This window comes from Balaenoptera acutorostrata, chromosome 4 (genome assembly GCF_949987535.1).
Source record: "Balaenoptera acutorostrata chromosome 4, mBalAcu1.1, whole genome shotgun sequence".
Classification (NCBI taxonomy): domain Eukaryota; kingdom Metazoa; phylum Chordata; class Mammalia; order Artiodactyla; family Balaenopteridae; genus Balaenoptera; species Balaenoptera acutorostrata.
This window is the reverse complement of record NC_080067.1, coordinates 78,360,847-78,387,080: the sequence shown is the minus strand read 5'-3', so window position 1 is coordinate 78,387,080 and position 26,234 is coordinate 78,360,847. Positions and strand designations below refer to the sequence as shown.

General features: G+C 33.1%; 1 protein-coding gene across 13 annotated transcripts in view; it reads right to left on the bottom strand.

The window, feature by feature from the left end:
* DLG1 (discs large MAGUK scaffold protein 1) overlaps positions 1–26,234 on the bottom strand; it is a 288,506-nt gene that overhangs the window by 21,434 nt on the left and 240,838 nt on the right. For 8 of the 13 annotated variants that reach the window (XM_057545184.1, XM_057545179.1, XM_057545186.1 and 5 more), the window contains 6 exons: positions 23,495–23,564; positions 19,588–19,687; positions 12,926–12,967; positions 10,678–10,728; positions 9,658–9,759; positions 9,232–9,404 (listed from right to left, as the gene is read on the bottom strand). In XM_057545184.1, coding sequence (XP_057401167.1) covers positions 9,232–9,404; positions 9,658–9,759; positions 10,678–10,728; positions 12,926–12,967; positions 19,588–19,687; positions 23,495–23,564 — 538 coding nt within the window. Of the gene's footprint in view, positions 1–9,231; positions 9,405–9,657; positions 9,760–10,677; positions 10,729–12,925; positions 12,968–18,863; positions 18,898–19,587; positions 19,688–23,494; positions 23,565–26,234 lie in introns of all 13 variants that reach the window. The other 5 variants (XM_057545190.1, XM_057545187.1, XM_028163837.2 and 2 more) reach the window with 2 other exon arrangements.

The window sequence follows — 26,234 nt, the reverse complement described above, 5'->3', positions numbered from 1 at the left end:
GTTAAGAGGTGGCTTTAAATTTTCTAACTGGGAGAGAGATTGGCCAAGATGGCAGAGTAGAAAGACCCTGAGCTCACCTCCTCTCATGAGCACACCAAAATCACAACTACCTGCAGAACGACCATGTATGAAAAAGATCAGAACCTACCAGAAAAGATCTACAACTAAACACATAGAGAAGGAATGGCAACAAGACAGGTAGAAGGGGTGTAGTTGTGATATAATCAAGTTGCATACCCCTGGATGGGTGACCCATAAACTGGAAAATAATTATATTACAGAGGTTCTTCCACAGGAATGAGCGTTCTGAGCCCCATGTTGGGCTCCCCAGCCTGGGGACCCTGCACCAGGAAGACAAGTCTCCACAGCATTCGGTTCTGAAGGCCAGTGGAGATCAATTTTGTGAGTTCCAAAGGACTGGGGGAAATAGAGACTTCACTATTAAAGGGTGCACACAAAATCTCACATGCACCAGCACCCAGGGCAAAAGCAGTAATCTGATGGGAGCCTGGGCTGACCTACCTGCTGGTCTTGGAGAATCTCCTGGAGAGGTGGGGTGGCTGCCACTCACCTTGGGGACACAGACACTGGTGGCAACTCACAGTGGGAGTTTTCTACCACATGGACACTGGTGTGGGTGGTCGTCATAGTGGGATCCTCCTTCTAGCTCATTAGTGCCAAGACCTGGCCCCACCCAACAGCCTGTAGGTGCCAGTGCTGTGATGCCTCAGGCCAAACAACTAACTGGGTGGGAATACATTTCCACCCATCAGCAGACAGGCTGCCTAAAGACTTCCTGAACCCACAGTCACCTCTAGACATGCCCCTGCCCAAGAGAGGGCCATGACCCAGCTACATCTACCAGTGGGCAGGCACCAGCTCTGCCTTCCAGGAAGCCTGAACTAGCCTCTAGACCAGCTTCACCCACCAGGGGGCAGACCCAGGTGCAAGAAAACCACAATCCTGCAGCCTGCGGACCCAGCCTGCCCACAGCAGGCCAACAGAAGCTTTGGGACTCCCTGGACACTGTAACCAACTGTGTGAGGAACCGCTCCACCACCAGTGATCTGACACCAGCTCTGGGATCCCAGGGCCCTGCAGCCAGACTCCAGGACCTGGCTTTGCCTGCTAGTAGTCCGGCACTAACCCCAGGACCTGGCTTCACCCAACAGTGGGTGGACAACAGCCCCAGAGTCTTTTGGGCCCTAACTCTGCCCATCAGTGAGCTCGCATAAGCCCTGAGGCATCCTGGGGTTCTGCAGTCACCCACTGTGTGACCAGGCCATGCTAACCAACAGCCAGCAGCCTCTGCACAAGGCAGGGCCTGGCAACCAACCGGACTAGGGGCCAACCAAGCCTACCACACTACCCACATAGTCAGCCTCTCACAACAGAATGACCCCCCTTCATAGGGGGATCACCTAAAGCATATATCTTGGGTGACGAGATGGGAGTGTGCTGCTGGGACACATAGGGCATCTCTTACAGAAGGCCACTTGCCCAAGGTTGGGAAATGTAACTAACCTACCAGATACATAAAAATACAAATAGCAACTTAGATAAAATGAGGTGGCAGAGAAACATGTTCCAGACAAAGGAACAAGATAAAACCCCAGAAGAAGAACTAAGTGAAGTGGAGATAGGCAATCAACCCAAGAAAGAATTCAAGGTAATGATTGTAAAGATGATTAAAGAACTTGGGAGAAGAATGGAGGCACAGAGTGAGCAGATAGAAGTGGTTTTTTTTTTTTTGGCTGCACTGTGTGGCTTGTGGGATCTTAGTTCCTCGAGCAGGGATTGAACCTGTGCCCTCTGCAGTGGTGTGGAGTGCTAACCGCTGGAGCATCTGGGTATTTCCAAATTAGAAGTTTTTAACAAAGAGTTAGAAAATATAAAGAACAACAAAACAGAGATGAAGAATACAATAACTAAAATGAAAAGTACACTAGAAGGAATCAGTAGTAGACTAAGTGATACAGAAGAATGGATTAGTGAGCTGGAAGACAGAGTAGTGGAAATTTCTGCCACTGAAGAGAAAAAAGAAAAAAGAATGAAGAGCAACGAGGACAGTTAAACAGACCTCTGGGACAACATCAAGCACATCAATATTTGCATTACATGGGTCCCAGAAGAAGAGAGAGAGAAAGGGGCTGAGAACATAAATGAAGACATAACAGCTGAAAACTTCCCTAACCTGGGAAAGGCAACAGTCACCCAAGTCCAGGTAGTGCAGAGTCCCAAACAGAATTACTCCAAAGAGGAACATACCAAGACACATTGTAATTAAAATGACAAAAATTAAAGATAAATAGAAAATGTTAAAAGTAGCAAGGGAAAAACAACAAATAACATGCAAGGGAACACCCATAAATTTCTGATTTTTCATCAGAAATTCTGCAGCCCAGAACGAAGTGGCATGATATATTTAAAGTGATGAAAGGGAAAAACCTACAACCAAGAATACTCTACCCAGCAAGGTTCTAATTTAGATTTGATGGAGATCAAAAGCTTTACAGACAAGCAAAAGCTAAGAGTTCAGCACCACCCGCAGTGGTTAAGAATCCGCCTGCCAATGCAGGGACACGGGTTCGATCCATGGTCCGCGAAGATCCCATATGCCGCGGAGCAAATAAGCCCGTGCGCCACAACTATTGAAGCCTGCCCGCCTAGAGCCCATGCTCTGCAACAAGAGATGCCACCGCAATGAGAAGCCCCTGCTCTGCAACTAAGCGGAACTAGAGGTAGCCCAGCAATGAAGACTCAATGCAGCCAAAAATAAATAAATAAATAAATAAATTAAAGTTAAAAAAAAGAGTTCAGCACCACCAAATCAGTTCTACAACTAATGTTAAAGGAAATTCTCTAGGTGGAAAAGAAAAGGCCACAACAAGAAACAAAATTACAAAATGAAAATACTCAACGGTAAAGGCAAATATACAGTAAAGGCAATAGGAAGGTTAAAAGAGAAAAGTAGTAAAATCATCTACATCCACAATAAGCAGTTAAGGGTTATATAAAACAATCAGATATAAAATATGATAGCAAAAACAGTAATCGTGAGGGGAAGAGAGTACAAATGGCGGGTCTTTAAAATGCATTTGAAATGAAGAGATCAGCAACTTAAAACAATCATGTATACATACAGACTGCTATATAAAAGCCTCATGGTAAGCACAAACCAAAAATCTATAAGAGATATACACACAAAAAAGAAAAAAGAATCCAAACATAACACTAAAGACAGTCATTAAATCACAAGAGAACAAAAGAAGGGAAAAAACGACATGCAAAAACAACTGCAAAGCAATTAACAAAATGGCAGTAAGAACATACATACTGATAATTATCTTAAATGTAAATGGACTAAATGCTGGAATCAAGGATACAAAAATAAGACTGGTGTATATGCTGCCTACAAGAGACTCACTTCAGATCTAAAGACACACACAGACTGAAAGTGAGGGGATGGAAAAAGGTATTCCGTGAAAATGGAAATTAAAAAAAAGCCAGAGTAGCAATACTTTTATCAGATAAAATAGACTTGAAAATAAAGACTGTGACAAGAGACAAAAAAGGACACTACATAATGATCAAGGGATAAATCCAAGAAAACATAACAATGGTAAATATATATGCACCCAACACAGGAACACCTAAATATATAAGGCAAATTTTAAGAACATAAAAGGAGAAATTGACAGTAACACAGTTATAGTAGGGGATTTTAACATCCCGCTTACACCATCGGGCAGATCATCCAGATGGAAAATCAATAAGGAAACACTAGCCTTAAATGACACAATAGACCAGATGGACTTAATTGATAAAGAGCATTACATCTGAAAGCAGCAGAATACATATTCTTTTCAAGTGCACATGGAACATTCTCCAGGACAGATCACATGCTAGGCCACAAAACAAGCCTTGGTAAATTTATGAAAACTGAAATCATATTAAGCATCTTTTCTGACCACAACGCTATGAGACTAGAAATCAACTACAAGAAAAAAAACTGCAAAAAACACAAATATGTGAAGGCTAAATAATAAGCTACTAAACCACCAATGGATCACTGAAGCAATCAATGAGCAAATAAAAATACCTAGAGACAAATGAAAACAAAAACATGATAATCCAAAAACTGTGGAACACAGCAAAAAGCAGTTCTAAGAGGGAAGTTTATAGAGATACAAGCTTACCTCAGGAAAAAAGAAAAATCCCAAATAAACAACCTAACCTTACATCTAAAGGAACTAGAGAAAGAAAAAAAACCCTCCAAGTTAGTAGAAGGAAAGAAATCATAAAGATCAGAGCAGAAATAAATGAAATAGAGATGAAGAAAACAACAGAAAAGATCAATGAAACTAAAAGCTGGTTCTTTGGAAAGATAAATAAAATTGATAAACCTATAGCCAGACTCATCAAAAAAAAAAAAAAAAAAGAGAGGGGGTCCAAATCAATAAAATCAGAAATGAAAAAGAAGTTACAACTGACACCACAGAAATACAAAGGATCATAAGAGACTACTACAAACAACTATATGCCAATAAAATAGACAACCTAGAAGAAATAAACAGATTCTTAGAAAGGTACACTCTCCCAAGAGTGAAACAGCAAGAAATTGAAAATATGAGCAGACCCATTACCAGTAATTAAACTGTATTAGTAATTAAAAACCATCCAAAAAAAAAAAAACCGTCCAACAAACAAAAGCCCAGGACCACATGGTTTCACAGGTGAATTCTACCAAACATTTAGAGAATAGTTAACACCTACCCTTCTCAAACTATTCCAAAAGATTGCAAAGGAAGGAATGCTTCTGAACTCATTCTATGAGGCTGGCATTACCCTGATACCAAAACCAGACAAAGATATCACAAGAAAAGAAAACTAGAGGTGAATTATCAATGATGAACATACATGCAAAAATCCTAAACAGAAATTTAGCAAACCATATCCAACAGTACATTAAAAGGATCATACACCACCATCAACTGGGATTTATCCCAGATGCAAGGATTTTTCAGTATACACAAATCACTCAGTATGATACACCACATTAACAAACTGAAGAATAAAAACCATACTATCATCTCAATAGATGCAGAAACAGCTTTTGACAAAATTCAGCACCCATTATGATAAAACTCTCTAGAAATTGGGCACAGAAGGAACATACCTCAAGATAATAAAGTCCATTTACAACAAACCCACAGCTAACATGATACTCAAAGGTGAAAAGCTGAAGCATTTCCTCTAAGATCAGGAACAAGACAAGGATATCTACTCTTGCCACTTTTATTTAGTAATAGAAGTCCTAGCTACAACAACCAGACAAGAAAAAGAAATAAAATGAATCCAAATTGGAACTGAAGAAGTAAAACTGTCACTGTTTGCAGATGACATGATACTGTATACAAAGACTCCTAAACACATCACCAGAAAACTACTAGGGCTCATCAATAAATTTGGTATAAAGTTGCAGGATACAAAATTAACATACGGAAATGTGTTGCATTTCTATACACTAACAACAAACTATCAGAAAGAGAAATTAATGAAACAATCCCATTTACCACTGCATCAAAAAGAATAAAATATGTAGGAATAAACCTACCTGAGGAGATAAAAGACCTGTACTCAGAAAACCTATAAAACACTGATGAAAGAAATTGAAGATGACACAAATACATGGAAAGATATATCATGTTCTTGGATTGGAAGAACTCATATTGCTAAAATGAGCATACTACCCAAGGTAATCTACCGATTCAAAGCAATCCCTATCAAAATACCAATGGCATTTTTCACAGAACTAGAACAAATAAATTTAAAATTTTTATGGAAACACGAAAGACCCCAAATAGCCAAAACAATCTTGAGAAAGAAGAATGTATGTGTAGGAATCATGCTCCCTGACTTCAGCCTATACTACAAAGCTACAGTAATCAAAACAGTATGGTACTGGCACAAAAACTGACATCAATGGAACAGGATAGAAAGCCCAGAAATAAACCCATGCACTAATGGTCAATTAATCTATGACAGGAGGCAAGAATAAACAATGGAGAAAAGACTTCTCTCTTCAGTAAGTGCTGCTGGGAACATTGGACAGCTACATGTAAAACAATTAAATTAGAACATTCTCTAACACTATATACAAAAGTTAACTCAAAATGGATTAAAGACCCAAATGCAAGACTGGATAGTATAAAACTCCTAGAGTAAAACATAGGCAGAACGCTTTTTGAAATAAATCACGGTATTATTTTTTTGGCTCTGTTGCCTAACACAAATGAAATAAAAGCAAAAATAAACAAATAGGACCTAATTAAACATAAAAGCTTTTGCACAGGAAAGGAAATCATTGACAAAATGAAGACAACGTACTGAATGGGAGCAGATATTTGCAAATAGTAGAACTGATGAGGGATTAATATACAACATATATACAGCTCATACAACTCAGCATCAAATAAACAAACAACCTGTTTAAAAAATGGGCAGAACTGAATAGACATTTTTCCCAAGAGGAAATGCAGATGGCCAGCAGGCACATGAAAAGGTGCTCAACATCATTAATCATCAGGGAAATGAAAATCAAACCACAGTGAGATACCACCTCACACCTGTCAGAATGGCTATCATCAGAGCACAAATAACAAATGTTGGCAAGGATGTGGAGAAAAAGGAACCCTTGTACACTGCTGGTGGGAATGTAAATTGGTGCAGTCACTGTGGAAAACAGTATGGAGGTTTCTCAAAAAACTAAAAATAGAACTACCATATGACCCAACAATTTCACTCCTGGGATATACCTGAAAAAACAAAAACACTAATTCAAAAAGATACATGCACCCCAATGTTCATACCAGCATCATTTACAATTGCCAAGATATGGAAGCAACCTAAGTGTCCATCAACAGATGAATGGATAAAGAAGATGTGGTATATATACATAATGGAATACTACTCAGACATAAGAAGAATGAAATTTTGCCATGTGCAGCAACATGGATGGATTTGGAGGGTATTATGCTAAGTGAAATAAGTCAGACAGAGAAAGACAAATACTGTATGACATTACTTATATGTGGAATCTAAAAACACAACAAACTAGTGAATATAAGAAAAAAGAAGCAGACTCGCAAATACAGAGAACAAACTAGTGGTTACCAGTGGGGAGAGGAAATGAGGAGTGGCAATATAGGGGTAGGGGACTTAGAGGTACAAACTATTATGTATAAAATAAGCTATAAGGATATTCTGTACAAAATGGGGAATATAGCCAATATTTTATAATAACTATAAATGGAGTACAACCTTTAAAAACTGTGAATCACTATATTGGACACCTCTAACATATACAATATTGTACATCAACTATATTTTAATATAAATAAATAATAAAAATTTTCCAGTTGGCCAGGCTTTCAGTTTTTGATTTTCTAATAATTTATAGCTTTACTGCATTGTGATCACAGTGTTATTTGGAATATTTCTACTTTGTGGCACCTCCTGATATTTTCTTCTCCACAAGGTTTGCAGAAGAAATAGTTTGCTATGATATGGTGTAACTTTTCTATTTATCAATAATCTGAAGTTTGGATATTATTTGTCAGGCTGAGGTGTGTTTTTTAAATTTTTAAAAAATTTAAAAGAAATACAATATTACAAGTAAAGCTAAAGCTACAGTTTCCTTCCTTTTCTCCCAAAGGAAAACCACTGAATAGTGGCTACATATACACCTGAAGTAGATGTGTATCATTCCCATGCATTTTTTTTCCCAGTAAATATTTTTTTTTAAATTGAGGTATAGTTGATGTACAATATTATATAAATTTCTGGTATACAACATAGTGATCACACTTTTTAAAGGTTATATTCTATTTATAATTATTCCCTGGGCTGTAGCATATATCCTCGTAGCTTATTTGATACCCATGCATGTTTTTATGTTTATGAAAACACAAAATATGTATTAATGAACTACATTATGTTAAAGTTTATATGAATAGTGTCATCCTGTATATATCCTTTGCAACTTCATTCGTTCACCATTATAATTTTGAGATTTATTAATGTGGATACACTTAATTAGTGGATATTCTAGTTTATTCGCTCTAGCTTCTGTATCCTACTGCATGAGTAAATAACAGTTAATTATCCATTCCCCTTTGCTGAGTCCAATTCTTCACTACTATAAAGTGCTACAATGCACATCATTATACATAATCCTTACGTGTGAATCTCTACTTAGATACCAAGAAATAGAATTTCTGAGTCACAGGTTATGTACATTTATTTGGTATTGCCAAATCGTTCTCAAATGAAGTTCTACTAATTTTACCCCCATTAACAATATCTAATAAGATTTTCTATTTTCCCAAATTCTTGCCATCACTGAACATGTCCATTTTTTCGATTTTTATAACTAATCACAATTAACCAAACCTCTTATTAAAAAAAGGAGCACTTAAAGATGGAAAACTGAGATGTTGAATTACTGCTTTATGCTTTGTAGGCATTTCATGACTAAGTCTTAAACTACTATAGTTTTGAAAGTATAAAATAATTTGTTGATGTTTATTTTCTAGGCCCAAAGACTGATTTAAGTATAGCAGCACATCTGGAGTACACAGTTTTGGCTTTACCATAAAACTGCCTTAACCCCGTGTTAATATATCATCAGATTGCTTTCAAAAAATCTGTTGCTGTTACAATGTTACTGAGTATTTTTCCACACTGTCTTTTATTAAATGACCATTCAGGAGAAATTTTTGCCTAGTGTCAGTACCAGGAGCAACTTACACTTATCTTGAACATTTAGTTCATTTTTATTGATGATCTTAGCTTCTTAATTATGCTACTTGTTGGAAAGCTAGGGCTAAACACAAGGTCTATCTCTAGCAAATGCACAGGACCCCAAAATAATAACCTCCCCTCCTGCAGAGATTCATGTTATCATTTCTGTTCTTATTTTCTTTGTTGATCTTCTTATTCTACTTTATCTTATATATATTTTTCTAAGTCACCTAAAAGTAAATATGTAGTTGAATAAATTCATAACATTGCTTAAAGTAATCAATGCTGCAACATGTAGCTATATTTTTTCAAAAACATGAATTAAAAGTTTCTATCCATCATTCTTTCATACTGTCAAAGGCATATCTGAAAAAAAAAAAGCATATCTGATTAGAAACTTTATTCTGGGATCACTTTGATGCTTACCTTTTCTGCTACTTCTCGCACAGACTGAACACTTGTTCCATACAGATGGTTGTTATACTGCCCAGCTTCAATGAATTTATGTTCCTGGATATCTTTTTCCATTTGCTCTCTTGAAGTCACAAAATGATAATCCCTTCCATCTACCTCATAATCTCGTTTTGGTCTAGTTGTATCTTTAATAGAAAAAAACTTGAGGAAGTATTTAATGTTTAAAGGCACAACAAAGCCATTTTCTACTTAAAGAATCGTTTTGTAAAGTTCACTACAAAAGAGATTGATTTAAATTTGAAAAGTGACAATAATATGGAGGATGAATAACTGATAAAATAAGTATAAACCATTAAAAAATGGTACTGTTTACTCTGACCACACACAGTGACAAAATGTTAAGAACAATAATTAAGAATTTTTATGTGGGTTACTCACGAGGAACACATGATCCAAATTTGTCAGGAAATTCTGAGATCAAGTCATCATTTATCCTGTCTTTCATAGGTCCCAATATGATCACTGGTCGAGTATAATTAACTATAAAAATATACTGCATGTTAAAAGAAATAAACACTCAACAAACATCTGTGTATTTTACTTCACTAGAAAACAAAAGTATCCTTAACTGTTATGAAGAATTTCTTTTTCATTCTTTCTCCACCAATGATGCCTAACTTGATAGTTTACAAACCTTTATTAAAATCTTACACTTCAGTCAATCTCCTGTTGGAAGTCATACACTTAGATAATTCAACCAAGTTAAATTCAGCATTTTAGCAGATAATGTTTCTATACATTGCTAACATCATCTCACTACAAATGAGAAAACACAGTACAGTGTTTTACTGATCCCTTTTCAAGTAGAAACTGTAGGGAAGCAGATCAAAGAAGGGCAAAAAAGAAACTCAGATCAAAGAAGGGCAAAAAAGAAACTCAGGGTATAATCAGAGTAGTCATCGAGAAAGATGATCTAATATAAGTGTATACGCTGGACTGTAAGGGACCATGTTGGAAGCAGGGAGATTGGTAGTGAAAATCAGACTTAACATTGTGGTAGGAGGGATGAAAGGAGGTTATAAATAAGAAAGATATGATAAGAATAAATAGGGCCTAGAAACTGACTAGATAAGGGAGATGAGGAACAGAAAGATCAAAGATAATTGCAAGATTTTGAACAAGGATAGTGATACTATTATGAACACTGGAAAGAAGCTGCTTAGGAAATAAAACACCAATATAAAATAGCCAATATAAAATGATTAGATTTTAATAATCTATGGGCTAAACCATGTTTCATAAAATACATACAGTAAATTTCTATATATATATACATGTATAGTAAGAAAAAAGGCTAAAATTCTAATAAAACTTTTTTTAAGGTATGAGTTGAGTTAGACCTATTTTCCAAATTACGTTTTTCGGTAAGATTGTAAAACATCAACAGGCTTCACAAACCTTCTTGTTGATTCACTGGCTCATAAGATAAGACATATTCTTCTTGACCACCTATTAGAAAGTTAAAATACAGATGAGAAAATCTGTAAAGAAAACTATACTAATTTAATTCTTTAATATAACATATAAATTACTAGAACTTTCTCGAGAAAAGTAGCAAAGATGTAAAAAAAAGGGTACTTTATAAATTAATTATGGCAAGATTTAGGAAAAAAAGTGATAAATTATAAAGTTTGGTATGTGTAAAAACAAAATATAAATGTCCTAGTTAATAACTACCTTTCTGTTATTCTGGGCTTTACAGATTATCATTAGACCGAATTAAAATCTTCACTTGGGATGTCAAGTATAAGCTATTAATTTTTTATTTAGAATCTAAGAGCTATTAAATAGTTCTTTAAAAATTAATACTTTAATGAGCAGTTCTACATATATGCATATTAGGTAATTTTGTTATTAATATGCTGCTTTTTTTGGTCCTACCAGGTATAACATTTAACATAGCACATACATTTTTATAATTACAACTATTTTCTAACCAAAAGATTTTAATGCAAAGGTAAAACTAGTGTCACTATTTCATTGATGAAAAAAATTCATTGATTATTATAATAATTCATTTATTCAATTTTTAAAAAATAACATTTTGAGTTAAAAAAAATTTTAGATAAAATTAAATCCTTTCCTTTCAGCAAAATGAATCACATAGATAGTAAAGGAGAAAAAATATATTTTGCTTTAATCTTAAAAGCACTTCAGAAGTTAAATTCTCTAGGATTAAATTAAAAGATTAGAGCTTATGAATATCCTAAATAGAAAAGTCTACGAATTATATCTCGACTCAATGAAAATAACTAAAAGAGTTAAAAATTTCAGGAGTTCTTAGCACACACATACACACACACACACACACGTGTAGAAAACAAACAAGGAAGAGCTGTTAAATTCAAGTGGTTCAATGAAATCAATCAATATTGCAGAATGTATTTGAAAATTTTCTTCTTGATTATTATGATTCTATAACAATCTTTTCACTAAATTTGTCATTGGTTTATATTACATGTATGCAGCTGTAAATCTTTTAAATTCATATACCAACATAAATATTCTTTCCTGCTTTAAAGTGTATTTTGTTGTTTTAAAATTTATAATACATAAAAATATATTTACAAGCTGCTTTTTAAAGTACTGTATGTAAAACATGTTTTACATGTTATCAGAAACATGCAATTTGAATATTCCACACCTAATAATTCATGCAAATGGTGAGACAGACAGTATATACTTTCATTACCTCTTTTTAGTCTAGAAAGCTACTCAACTACTCTTTGGTGAGTTCTGACTGTAAGTTAATAAAATGCTAAAATACGAGAAATCACATTCCCATACCAAAAAAGAAAATCGTTAAATAACTATTATGCAGGAAAAATAACAACCAATCAAATGAATGAGGGTTAAAAGTATATACTGTCAACATGAAAAATATTAGAGACTGATATTAACAGGATGGACCTTTTGAGCAGCCATACTCATCTGTAATCAAGATTACTTTCATATTAGACAGCAGTAAAAAAAAAAAAAATTAGAAAAGCAATTTTAATTTTTAAAGTGCTACAACTGATAATATTCATGTACTCTCCCCTCCTCCCATGCCCAAATGTTTAAAAAGTTTACACGCTTATATAGGTCCCTTAATAATATAATACCAAGACAGTAACATAAGAACCAAAAAGGAAATCCGTATTACTGTTTGAGCAACTGTTGAAAATTTTCCCTTCGTCATTTCTTATGTTCACCAAAAGTTGGCGATAAATAGTATCTTGACCCACACCAGTATTGGTGACACAGAATAAAAAAGGAAATAAAGCTAATTATAATTTAGCATTACCGAAAAATATTTTAATGATTAGTTAGAAACAGAATTACTAAATAAAATGGCAAAACACAAGTTTACTACTCATTTATCTAGATATTTACTTCTTATAAAAGATACAAACACACATACACATACTGTGTACACGAATAGCACTTTTGTAAAATGAACTTTTGTATTTTATGAAAAGTTTGGAAATTAACTTCTGTACATAGTGTGATTTTATTTATCAAGTAAAGAATTTTACTTGGCTCTCCCTGATTTTAAAATATTAAACACCTAATTTTCAGTTTTCAGAATACATCACTAAGGGAAAAAAACCCAAAGGATATATTACTTGAGATAACAAAAGAACAAACAACTTAAAACACTTACGGTAACTACTTTCGCTATCACTGGCATTAGAAGTTACATGTTCTGAAATTGCAGGACAATGGAAAAAATAAAGAAAACACAGTGTCATGAGTTTAAAAAAAGCAAATTATCAAAATAAACACAAGGCGACTTAACAAAATGTCGAGATATAAACCACAGATACCCAAAGAGTTTTTAAGAACATTTCTGATTTTCTTTGAAAAGTTTAATTATTTCAAATAAATGAATATGAATTAGCAAGGAAAAAAAATCTGCAATCAAGGAAAATGTCTCATTTTCTGTTCAACAGTTTATGAACAAAATCTTATTATGAATAGATTATAACAGAATATAACAAAGTAGAATATAACAAAGTGATCCTACATCAGTCCAACTGTCGACATAAAAACCCCAAAGAGAAAATGTCATTGACACCATTTAATTTAGGTTATGATACAGTAATGACTAACAAAGGAGACAAGTTATATCTGAGCAAACAGATGCCCATTTCAGTGAAGTGATATCTTAAAAAATAAATAAATGATCTTGCTTTTAGTTCAGCTTCTTTCTTGTTCCTGAAGAGAAATGAAAATTCATGTCTGAGATCATACAGATAAAGCATTTTGGATATCATAGATTCAGATGCCTCAAAAAAAAAGTCAAATGGAACGGAATTCTAGAAGGTGGGATTGTATTTTCAAGTAGACTAATTATTTGAGAAACTCTGCTTTGATAAAACTGACAATGGCTACTTTGCAAAACAAAAAGGATAAAGTAAACACGCCCATCTGCTGCCTGGCCCCTTCTTCAAAGTGACCCCCATTTCATAACTTGACTGTTCAGTAAACAGCCAGCACTTTTTTCATGTAAATGTAATCTCTTGTGTTCTCTCAACACGTGTCTCCTTTGAATAAAAAGAGGTAATTTTATCTATAAAAACTAAAAAACAAAATTTTCCATGGGAGAGAGGTAAATCTAAATTTCTTATGTCAGGCAAAGGAAAAAAAAAATTAACGGATAAGGAAAAAGCTTGAGGAGAGATATCTGCTGTACCATACCACCCCCAGTCTCCTAAAATCAAGTAGCACTACTGAAAAGTTTAGAGAATGGTAGAACTTAATGGTAGTACAGTTCTTGAATAACTGTCATAGTGAAAAGTAAGTCTGCTATTCTAACCTACAAAGACAAGATACAATTTTCTTAATCATTATTATGTATATTTTAAACGAAGGAAGAACATTAAAAATTACAAGACTGAATAATGTATGATAGCACATATAAAATGGTGGTTTTCTAAAGTTTATATTTAAAAATTTCTTCCCATGTTATCACACAGATGTCAAAACAATCATTTTAAATTGTTGTATAATGTTCTATTGGACTGTTACATCATGATTTACCTTACTACTTAACTTAGATATTTTAGTTTGCTTTAAATTGTTTCCCACAAACATCAACAAATTATTATGAACGTCTTCATTTATATGGCTTTCACCTTTTGTCCTATTTCCTTAAAATTCATTCCCAGAAGTAGGAATGCCACATAGAAAAAATAATTCTTAAATTTATACTAGGATTGGTATTACACTGTGCAATCTCTAATATACAAAAGAAAGAAATGTTAGTTATTGCACTTGAGTGAGTGGAGGGGAAAGTGGGAGTATGGAAGAAACAAAATTAATCATGATTTGACAATTAGAGAAGTTGGATAAATGAATACTTGTGGGGTTTATTTTATTATTCCTCTACTATTGAATATGTCTGACATGTTATACATGTATAAAAAACTGAAGTTACTACAATCTCTTTTCTGGGAATTTCCCCTACTCATCTTGAGTTCTCTAAGATTACCAATAGCTATGAAGCAGTCAAATTCTTCAAGTTCTTTCAAGTATCCTTTAAGTAACTCCTCTATAATAAACTCTTGCTACTTAAAGTATTGTCCTTGGAATGGCATCATTATCATTGCTTGGGAGCTTGTTAGAAAGTTAAAATGCTTTTTTCCTGATAATTAAAAATAATCTTTTTCAAGGCATGTCATCAAAGAAGATATTTAAATATCCAATAAGTATAAAAAAGTGTTCAAGCTTATTATCGGGGAAACGCAAATTAAAGCCACAACAGATATCTCTACCATCCACCAGAATGACCAAAATGAAAAAACAAAAACAAAACAGGTATGCCAAGCGTAGAGAAAGATATGTAGCAACTGGAACTCACATACTACTTGGGGGTGGGGGTGGGGTAAACTGGTATAACCACTTTGGAAAACTACTTGGCACTATCTACTAATACCTAACATATTATATATCTGTGGCCTAGCAATTCATTTCCTAGGTATTTTCTCAACATAAAAGGCATATATGCATACCAAAAGTTATGTATAAAAATGTTCAAAGCAACACTATTCAAAAATAGCCCTAAATATATATGTTTATTTACAAATCTGAGACAATATATGTACAGTTTCATAGTTTACTTTTTTCATTTATATTGTGAGCATTTTCCACGCCATTATGTTTTAATATGATTTTCTATGGCTATAAAATATTATACTATATAGTAAGTCATACTTCATTAACCACTTCCCAACTGTAAGGCATTTTAGGATTATTTCAATTTTGGGGGTGCTGTACTTTCTAAATAATATTAAACAAAACATCCTGATATATAAACCTTTGTTTCCACCTCTGATTACATCCTTAGGATAAATTCCTTGAAAAAGAATTAGTAGATCAGAAGATATGCTTTTCCAAAAAGGCTGTACCAATCTACACTCCCAGTAGTAATATGTTAAAAGTAGTCATTCCACAGAACCATCTCTATCACTGGATTCTGCTTTAAAAGAAAAGTCTGCTAAGGTGATGGGTAAAACATATCATTTTGTTTATTGATTATTAGGGCTGTTAAAGATTTCTTATATGCTTATTTCATTTGCTTATCTTTTGAGCATTCTTCTTATATCCTTTGTCCAGTTTTCTAACAGGGAGTGTTTGTTTCTTATTGATCTGTTAGAAATTTATGTGCAAGAATATTATCCTTTTGACATAGTATAATCAGATTCTTAAAATTTTAATTTTTGTTTATATGTTTGCTGATCACAACCATTTCAAATCTCTCTGACCAAGTCTCACCTTTCTAGTCAAACATTTCTTCCTGAGACTATATCATGTGTTTTCTCTTTGCTCTCCCTAAATACGACACATCCTCAGTCTTAAAAAATACTACTACTCTTACACTTATTCTTAACACAAATGAAAATAAGTCTGGTTTTGGCATCTTAAGAGCTCTGTACCAATCTACTTAAATAAGTCTTTAAAATAGAAAAAGAAGAGATGTAATAGGAAACCTATGTGCCTAACTGTATAAGTTTCTGAGGTGTTCTACAAAGTGGAAAGCTATAAAAATAAACTGCATACAAAAGACAGGTACAAACCTTGTCTGAAACTGTATACCATAATTTCATTTCTGAGCACCTTATATAACTGCTCCTGAACTACACTTACTTTTAGTCTCTTTTAAAGGAAACTTACCCACTTTTTTCCTCTTGAATTTTTTCAAAATTGCCTTCTAAAAGCATAAAAGCTGCACAGATTTCTATTTCTAGCTTTTTACAAGTATGATAGTATAGTTGTATCCTCCCAGATTTCCATCATACTTTAATTAGTTCTGTTAGTCAAAATTAGGTTTGGAAAGGCAATTTCTATTATTGTTTCGTCTACTGTCAACAGGATAAATCAATAATTTATTTGATCCTCGTCTTTGTAGAAGCATTGAATTCTTGTCTATGAAAAGTATTCTAGGGTACCACTTTTGTTTCCCTCTCTGCTCTTTAATTAAATACCCTACTTTTTCATAGGTTGTGTGAAATTACACGCAGGTGTACATCTTTCTTGATATTCAGTGTTATTCCACATCTCTTCAACAGGTTTATCTGGAATAATTTGTCCTTCTGTTTTCAGTCCCTTCATGAGTCCTGTTCCAGCAAGGCTTAATGAATACCAATATGAGGTCACATTTATTTTCTTACATTAAAATCACACAGGATTTTGCTTAGTTTTTTCCCTGAATCCTGAACTTTAGAATATAGATAACTGAGATCTTAAATAATGCCCTTAACCCACCCTTCTTCCCAGTATTTTCTACTGTATAATAATGAGCATCTTGTCAGCTGCTAGTAATGTTTTATGTGATAACCTCCATCATATCCAGTTTAGAATTTTACTGATATTTTTCTGTCTCCGTCAGCCTTTTCTAAATAAAATCTTTTTGATCTGATCAAGTTACCACGTGAATAAATTCTTTCAGTTCTTGTGAGATGAAGCACAGAAACCTACTATTCAAGGGATCTTAAGTCACTGACCAGAAAATTAAATCAACGACATTGGTAATCAGTTATCATTTTTCATTTGTTTCTCTTCCCAAGTCTCAAACCTCAATTAAAATGAGAGATGAAAATACGATGTGGTCAAGGTGTAGTTATCTATTATAAAAATATCAATGCGGGAACCAAATTCTTCATTTAGTTCCTTTTTCCATGAGCTTTCCATAGTTCTCTGATGACTCAACAGGTAACAAAAATATGTGGGTTCATTTGATGATCCACACCACCTCATGATCATTCTCAAAATAAATTCTATAGCATTAAGAATCTGTGGAAATATTTTCCAGTTTCTGAAGATTTCACTGATAATTTTTCCCAAAGGTAAGAGATTAAAAAAGGGTGCCAACTAGTGATAGTAAATTTGTGGCTCTTGCCGGATCCTAAAAAGGCAAATGCATAAATAATAAAGTGTGTGTAATAGAAATAATTACATATAAAGCATACTGCTTTCAATCTAATATAAACCTTTAATTGTTAAAGTTGAAATAAAAGTCAAGTACCTATAGTTAAGGTTAAAAGTCAAGTTAGCATTAATCAGGAAAAAAATATCTGTGAAATTTAATGTTTATTAAGGTAAACTTAGAAAGTTAAAAGATATTGGCGATATCCTTAATGGTCAATGAATTGTGAAGAAATAAGTTTTCAAGATGCTTAATAATGCAAACGGAAACAACTACTTAGAAAAAAACTTTAGCCTAAAAGATTACTTCTATGAGTCATTGTCACCTGAAAGAACTTAGTAATATTTGGTAAAATTTCACATTTAATCAATTTGTAAACATTCACATTTAAAATTTTGTTTGCTAAAATGACTTCTTGTTTCATTCACTCATTCCAACATTTATTAAATGACTCCTACATTATCAGACTCTGTACCAAGCTTTATATGAAGATTAAGTACTAGCTAGAAAATTAAACAGGAACAACACACACAAAAAAACTCCCCCCAAACAGAGACAACACCTTGGTTAAAGAAAAAACAAAGGATAATATTTCTTATAATTCTTTTCATAACTTACAACTTCCTTAAAAAAAGATATACAATTTATCTACTACATAGACTGCTACTTGAACTTGAGTTCTACAATTCTTCTTTAATATTTAAGGCCTATTGTGTTTTATAGTTTCACCTTATAGCAATGCTTTTCTAACACAGGCTCAAAGCAATTTTAACTTGTTTTAACAAAAAAAAGGGGGGGACATAAAACTGTAAGGAAGATTATATTCTACCTTCTAATAATGAGGGCAGATAGCAGTATTTTAAAAAACATTAAAAGTCTTTCTTCATATTTAAAAAATTCCTAGAGAAAGTAATTGCCATAAAAATTACAAAAAGGAAAACATAATTATGAGCAGTTTTTCAAATGACATGTGAAAAATGGAGAAAAATAAAAGGTGTGTATTACAGAAATAAAAATCCCAAGCATATTATTAACATGAAGAATCTAAAAGCAATCTAAATCATACACCTCCTCATGCCAGAAGGGCGCTACCATGAATCTCAAAATGTATCTGAAAAAGGTAGGTCTGTAGATGGAGGTTAAAAAATAACTTGGGAGTATTTTAATCACTTACTCAGGCCTTTTGATCCCATGTCGTCAGGGATCTCCTGTAGAGAGTAGTTCCCAGAGAGCAAGCAATAAAAAGATAATCAAAGAAAATAGTTGTCAGTAATGCATAAAATTGGTGCTACAATAAGAGACAGTTCCAAGACCATTACAGGTGCACGTATCTTACAGAGCATTTTTGTGTATTTCTGGAAGTTTAAAATAAGCTAGCAGCTAGATATAATCTAATAAAAGAATGAAAGTTTTATATGAGAAGCTGATTAGAGTAGAGAAGCAAAAATTTTGACTATTTCTTGCTATTTTAAAAGTAAAATTCAGATTGTCTACATATACTGAAGAAATGGGATAAAACGGAATGATTTGAGATAATCTATTATCAAAGATTGGCAATGCTATACCTAGAAATCAATAAGTAGCTTCTCAGGTACCCATGTTTTTCCTCTAAAATATTTTTTTGAGAGTATAAGTGTTTCTTATAAGAACCTTTACTAAAAAAATTCTATTTTAAACATAGCTTAAAAATACCATTTACTTTAAATTAAGAATTCCTAAGGTGCTAGAAAAAGTTAAGATTGGTATGCAAATTAATTTATGCCTGTTAAATTGTCCCTAGTTAAGACAAATAGTAACCTGTTGCAGCTCTTGAAACTGTCTCCATGGTAACAACCAACTGCAGGGCAGTAGGTCCCTCTACATTTATCTTCAGTTGACCACTGGATCCACATACTTACGGTCAGCATCACTTGTTTCCTGCTCACTCTGGTCCTTGTTCTTGTAGAAGGGGAATTTTCGGGAAAAGAGGTTCTTTTTACGCTTGTCATTGAATGACTGCTGAAGAAGAGAAGGAGGGGCAAAACAAAGGGATGTCTACTGTCTGTGTGTACAAAGGCCCAGCCTAGTAGCTCTGTGAAAGCTGACTCTTGTGACCACAGTGTGCAGTTTGTATATGAATTTTGCTTTAATCACATACACAGTGAATTTTTAATTTAGTATTAACTGCTCTAATTCTAATATTTTATAACTGAAAACACAGAAAAATTTCAAGAGTATAATTCAATGATACCTAAAAATAAGGAGGAAGTGTTATTTGATAAAAAAGGGAAGAGTAAATCAGATTAGCTACTACTATAGTCCAAATCAAGCTTGCATCTGTTCATATCAATCCATATTTTTCTAGATTTCCAAGTATTAGGTGCTCTACAGCAAAAGTTATTACTTTAGCTGTTCAAATATTTTAAATTTTCCTTTCCTTCATTTTCCTTTGGCTTTAGCACATTTTTTCCCTTTCTCTCTCTCTTTTTTTTGTGGCTCCAACAAACTAACAAAAAGCCACTACTAAAAAAGAGAACCAAAACAACTGAGCAAGTTGCTAGTGCTGAATATTTAAAAACAAATCTTTTTTTTTTTAAAAGAAGAGAATTAGGATAACTAAACGCTTATCAGAAAATGGGAAGAAAACTAAGACGTGTCCATCAAGCACAGAGTCCAGCAAAAGAATTATCAATGCTATCTAACCAAGGAAGAAGAGTCAACTCTCCTGGCCAATTTAAATGGCATCATAACTCATTTATTAGCCTTTAGGCTCTACCATATTATCTATTTTTAAAGTATATATAAATAAAATAGAACCAAATTCAATTCATTAGCACCATGTCCTGAATAGGGAATAAAAAGTTTGGTGCTCATAATGTCAAAGAGGCAATTAAAAATCTAGTAGTTTATACATAATTGCTATGACAGCTGATGTGACGTCCCTTGTTGCACAGATGTCTGAGACAAGTTTTTTCCCTTCTTGAATGTCCCATTTGTGCATTCACACTTTTAAAAGCAGGTAGCACACAGAAAGATGAGGCTAAAGAGGAACAGCTTCTTCTGTAATTTGTCACAGCCACCCATGTCTTGAAGGAAATGGCCTTGCCTACCAGTGACAATAGGAATTATAATTTTTATTATTTTTTAAAGTGGGAACAATATAAAGGATAGAAATTCTGTTCTAATTTTTCTTGCGTTTATCCATGTCATAAGATGCTATCAATATTGTGAAGTATATCAACACCAGGCAGTACTTTTTTCTGGCGTGCCAGTATTTTTAGTCATGTGATGCCAGGTGATTAAGGTGATGAAATGGATTAAAGTGACTTTTTTAGCTCAAATTCTATTACTTGAAAAGATTTGTTTTGGTAAGAATCTTTACAAAATCTTTCATTTTTATCTTTTTCATATCAATAATTCAAAATTAATAAGTTCATAGTCATTAGACAAGCAGACTGTCTTGATATCAATCTTAAAATCTGAAGGCTCAGATAACCCTAAGCAGAAGTTAAAAATTAAGTTGAGAAAAAAATACTGTGGAGAAATCTAAGCTTATAATTGTTTTATAAACTGTCAAGTAGCATTACCTGAATAAAAATCTTTGCTTGAATCCAAATTTTAGAAAAGAGAAAGAGAAGAAAACAAGTTTCAATAGAGAAAAATTTATGGTAATCTAATTTATGGAAGGACTAAGTCTTTTTGTTCATGACAATCATTGATTTTGAATTTAGTAATAATTTTTATGCTAACTGATAAAACTGATACATTTTTAATAAAAGGTAATTTACCTCTCCTACTGCATATATAGTGGTCAGAGTCAGTTTCACAGCAAACAACCAAAAGAAACATGAAGTTTAAAATGTTTTGATTTTTGATATCTTTTGCAGTTAGCCAAAATGAGATATCGTAAAGATATCATAATATAGGACAGAAAGAAATGCTTGTTAGTTAAGAAATGTATTAACTGTATTACATCTAACATCCTGTAGGTGAAGAATTTATTAAAAGTGAAAAATAGCACAAGCAAACAGGACAAAAATGTGTAGGGAAAACACAAAACTGAAGAAACATACTAACTCTAGTTCCTTTTTATTTTCAATACAAAACAATCTGTTTAATTACTTATTGTTATTAATGCTATATTGCAAGAGAGAGTGTAATAAATATGAGGACTGATAAAATATTACAAATTCATGAAACATATATCAAATATCTAAACATATAATTTCCATATGTAGTATTTCAAAATAGCTAAATGAATGTTAAAAATGTTAATGAGAAACTGAAATGTTTTTAAAAAGTCTGTATTGGAAACAAAGTCCATAACCCACCATATAAGGAAAGGAAAAGAAGAGCTTAGAATGGGAAATGGTATTACAGAGAGAAACGCAGTTCTGTATCAATGGCAAGCGTATTTTTACCCCACTCAGTATCATGCATACTTTTGGTGCTGTGTTAGAACACAGTGACTGTGTATAAAGTTGGTTATAGTCAACAAACAAGACTAAGATTTAAATATGTCGTTAATTCAGTTAACTTCTTACAGTTTGAAAGAAAAGTTACAACATGCAACCTCTTTTACAATACACTGACAGTGTATTTTACTAAAATACTTTAAAAGACATATATAAAACAAGCACAAAAACCATTGTATATATTTCAAATACTCAGCATTTACTTGGGATTTTTTCCTCCAAAGATTTTCTATTTTAAATATTGCTTCAGATTATACTATATAATTTCGTATTTTCTGAAAGGTACAAGTAAATTTTAAAGGAATTTATCATTTCTAAAATAACTGAATGCATTATATATAATTTACTCAGATTTAATTTCTTTGATCAAGGGTCATATTCCTTTAAAATTTTAAAGCTTTAAGTCTGAGTGCTTAGTGATATCAGACATGTACAAAGAGTAGGGTTAATTTATTTGCTGAGTTAACTTTCCATATTCATTTGAAATTTGATCAAAAGATGTATAAAAGTTTTGCTTTAGATAAAAAAACCCCAAAACACAAAACATTGCTATAAATAGTATTTCAACACAACATGTGTTGTTTCAGCATTTTCTTCAGGCCTATTGCTAGAATATTCCATTGCACTAATTACACACATACTATAGGGTGAAGCCTGTGATATCATCCATTGACATCCACTAGATTCAAGAAGGACAAAGTAAATGAAAACAAAAACACGTCTAAAATATGTATAAGAGAATTCTGATATATTTCTTTGATATATTTCTTGATATATTTCCTACAAAGTCCTCCTCTTGACTGTCCCTTTCTTTATTCCCTTAAGATAAAAATTCATACTGATTTAAACATTTAAAAGATGGATTTTATTAATGAGTAATATTAGCAATAAATGGGGAAAAAATAAGAAAATTTCCATAAATTCGCTTGCAAAAACCCGTAAACTTACATTATGAACTAATTAATAGTTTTGGGAAGGCCTATTTTCTCAGATGTATTATTTATTAGCTTCATGACTAATACTGGTGACACACATTTATAGTTAATTGTTCATCTGAGTGAAGGCTGAATTCATTTCATTTATAAAAATAACGACCAAAAGTATGTTGTTAAGAATATATCAAACGACAGTTTTGATAATTTCGAAAAATCTGTGAAATGGATGCTTTAAGTTAATAAATTGTTCACTTTAGCATATCTACTATTGTAGGCCACCACAGCAAGAGCAGTTGATAGTTAATTCTTATGGCAAAATCCTTCTCATTTTAATAATGTGCCTCAAACAAGAATTATGAAAAGGCCTATTACCTTCAATTATTAATTTCTAGAAATAATAGATTTCACATACTCACCCCTTTATCTCCTCTGGCTTTAGAATTGAATTTCACTGTTTTTAATCGGGCTCGTTCTTTCTTCTCAACCCTGGCAAAGCACAGATTATTTTTTAAGTATAATAAACATATCTAAAGCTCTAACTAGAAATCATCAGAACTGAGACTTTAATATGGAGCATTTTTATATTCTAAAGCCTTCAGAAGTCATCTGAATCCCATAATTTATAAGAAATTATGAGAAATGAAATACAGGGCTCATTTTATTATGAAACAAAACCACTTGTGCAATATCAAAATACAGTACAAGTATGTGTACTTATATATACACTCTACTCCATAATTACACTGAAATTATGAAGCACCACTTCTGAGTTTAGCTATTTTCCAGGTTTCCATTTGTTTTGTTGTTTAAATGTTATATTAGCATGGAACACATATGCTAAAAACTCAGTGTTACAGAGAAAGCAGATGGGGTAAAATATTAACTGATGAAAGTAGGTGAAGGATATGTGGGTGTTCTAAGTACTATTCTTGCATTTCTCTTATTTTTCTATAGCTCTGAGATTTTTGAAAATAAAAAGGAGGGAAATAAAAAAATTAAGCTTAATTCCAATGATATATTTGTGTAAATACATAAAGTAACCAATTATAGTGTACGAAATAGAGGGCTTTTTAAGAAAATATTTATTTATTTATTTGGCTGTGCTGGGTCTTAGTTGAGGCACGCAGGATCTTTGTTGTGACATGCAGTATCTTTTAGTTGTGGCATGTGGGATCTTTAGTTGTGGCATGTGGGATCTTTAGTTGTGGCATGCAGGATCTTTAGTTGCAGCATGCAAACTCTTAGTTGCGGCATGAGGGATCCAGCTCCCTGACCGGGGATCGAACCCAGGCCCCCTATTTTGGGAGTGCAGAGTCTTAGCCACTGGACCACCAGGGAAGTCCCCAAAATACAGTTTTAAAGTATCTTTGGGAGGATATAGAAGAACTGGTAACCTTAGTTATCCCTAAGAAGGTGAAATGGGTGCTTGGGGAACAGGGTTAAGAGACAGCCTGTATAGCTTTTAAATCTTGTGAATTTTAAACCTTGTTAAAAATGTTACCTTTGAAATAAGCAAGCAAACAAAACTACAACAAATGTACAATCTACAATCGTGTAGATTGTAACACCAATATGAATCGTGCAAAATTTCATATAAATTAAGCTTTACAAATCCTTGATTTCAACATAGCAATTATATTAGTATATAGCAGAAAAACGTACCGAAACAGCCTATGAATAAATGCATATCTTTATTTTTTATTATCTAGCTATACAGTTTTACCATGGGTACAGAAGAACCCTAGCAGTCATGGATTTAAAACTTGCTTTTTCTATTCCAGAGCAATCCTGAGGGTCCATGATATGAATAATTAATTTATAATTCTGCCTAGGCACTTACTGAGGGCACTGAAAAACTAACATTTAGTGAGGTAAACATTTACAACTCAAAATGGCTTTGTTTTCTAATCATTATCTTGCTCGCTAAATAGTTGAGTGACTTCAATTGTGTTTATTTGTCAACACTGTTTCCAAAAGAAAGCTAAGAACTGTAGGAACTACAATTGCTTGTGCTATTATTAGACATAAAGAGGTCTAAGAAAGATATCATTCTATTTAAGAAAATACAAGTTTAGAATACACTGAAGAATGAAATGGCATAATTGGTTGTGATTTCATACTGCATTTTATGGAAGGAAAATTATATTCTATAATATTATTCATGAATTTGGGGATCTGTAGAGGTCTCAAGGTATATCTCATCTCTTTTATCACTTCTGGCTTCAAAATCCAACCTCACAGAATTTTTATACACAAAATGAAAAATATCTCTTTCCACCAAAGTCAGCTGTATTTCTCATTTGTTGCAAGCACATGTAAAACCTTTGCAAGATATAAGACTCCAAGGGATAAGGACAATTTTTAGGAACTCTGACCTTGATATTTAAGATGTGAGGTTTCTACTGACTCAACAAGGCACAGTGGAAGCATTTCTGGATTTAAAGTATACTACATTCTATTCCAGGAAAAAAGTTATGCAGCTGAGGGCTGCATTGCTAAAAGAGGAGTTGCCACCAAATGTAAGATCCAGCCAAATAGTTGGATCTTGCTAAAAATATGGATCTAGCCAACAACAGTCATAAATTCCAAAACCACAATTACAAACCTAGGCAATATTTTAACATTTCTACTCTTCAATGTCTAAAAACAGGTGTACAAATATAGATAAGGTAGAGAGGATTATAAACAGGCATATGATTTGGCATAAGTATCGATTTTAGAGACTCTTAACAAAATAAGTATAAGTCCAACTTATTAATAAGAAAAGAACAAGTTTATTACGTCATAAGCTTGACTTGAAGTGAATTAACTGGCTATAATAAACATTAATGTTTCATTGACAATTTTTACTGGCTATCTTAAAACTTTTAAGTTTTAGGCAATGATTTGGATGAATCAGATCTCATAAATAAGCTCTTTTGAGGAAATTATGAACTGATGTTTTAATACCTTTCCCATAGAAGTAGACACTGAATAGCATTTCATTGACCTTAGAGGGGGTTCTAAATTGGGATCACCCTTTTCAAAGACAATCTGCACTTAACCACTTTTGCCACTAGGTGGTAAGTATGTACCAGTGAGTGAATCACTACAATAAACAGTTAAAAGCAAAGAGGAAAGAGCAGTGAATGAATGGATACTTTTAAATTAAACAAG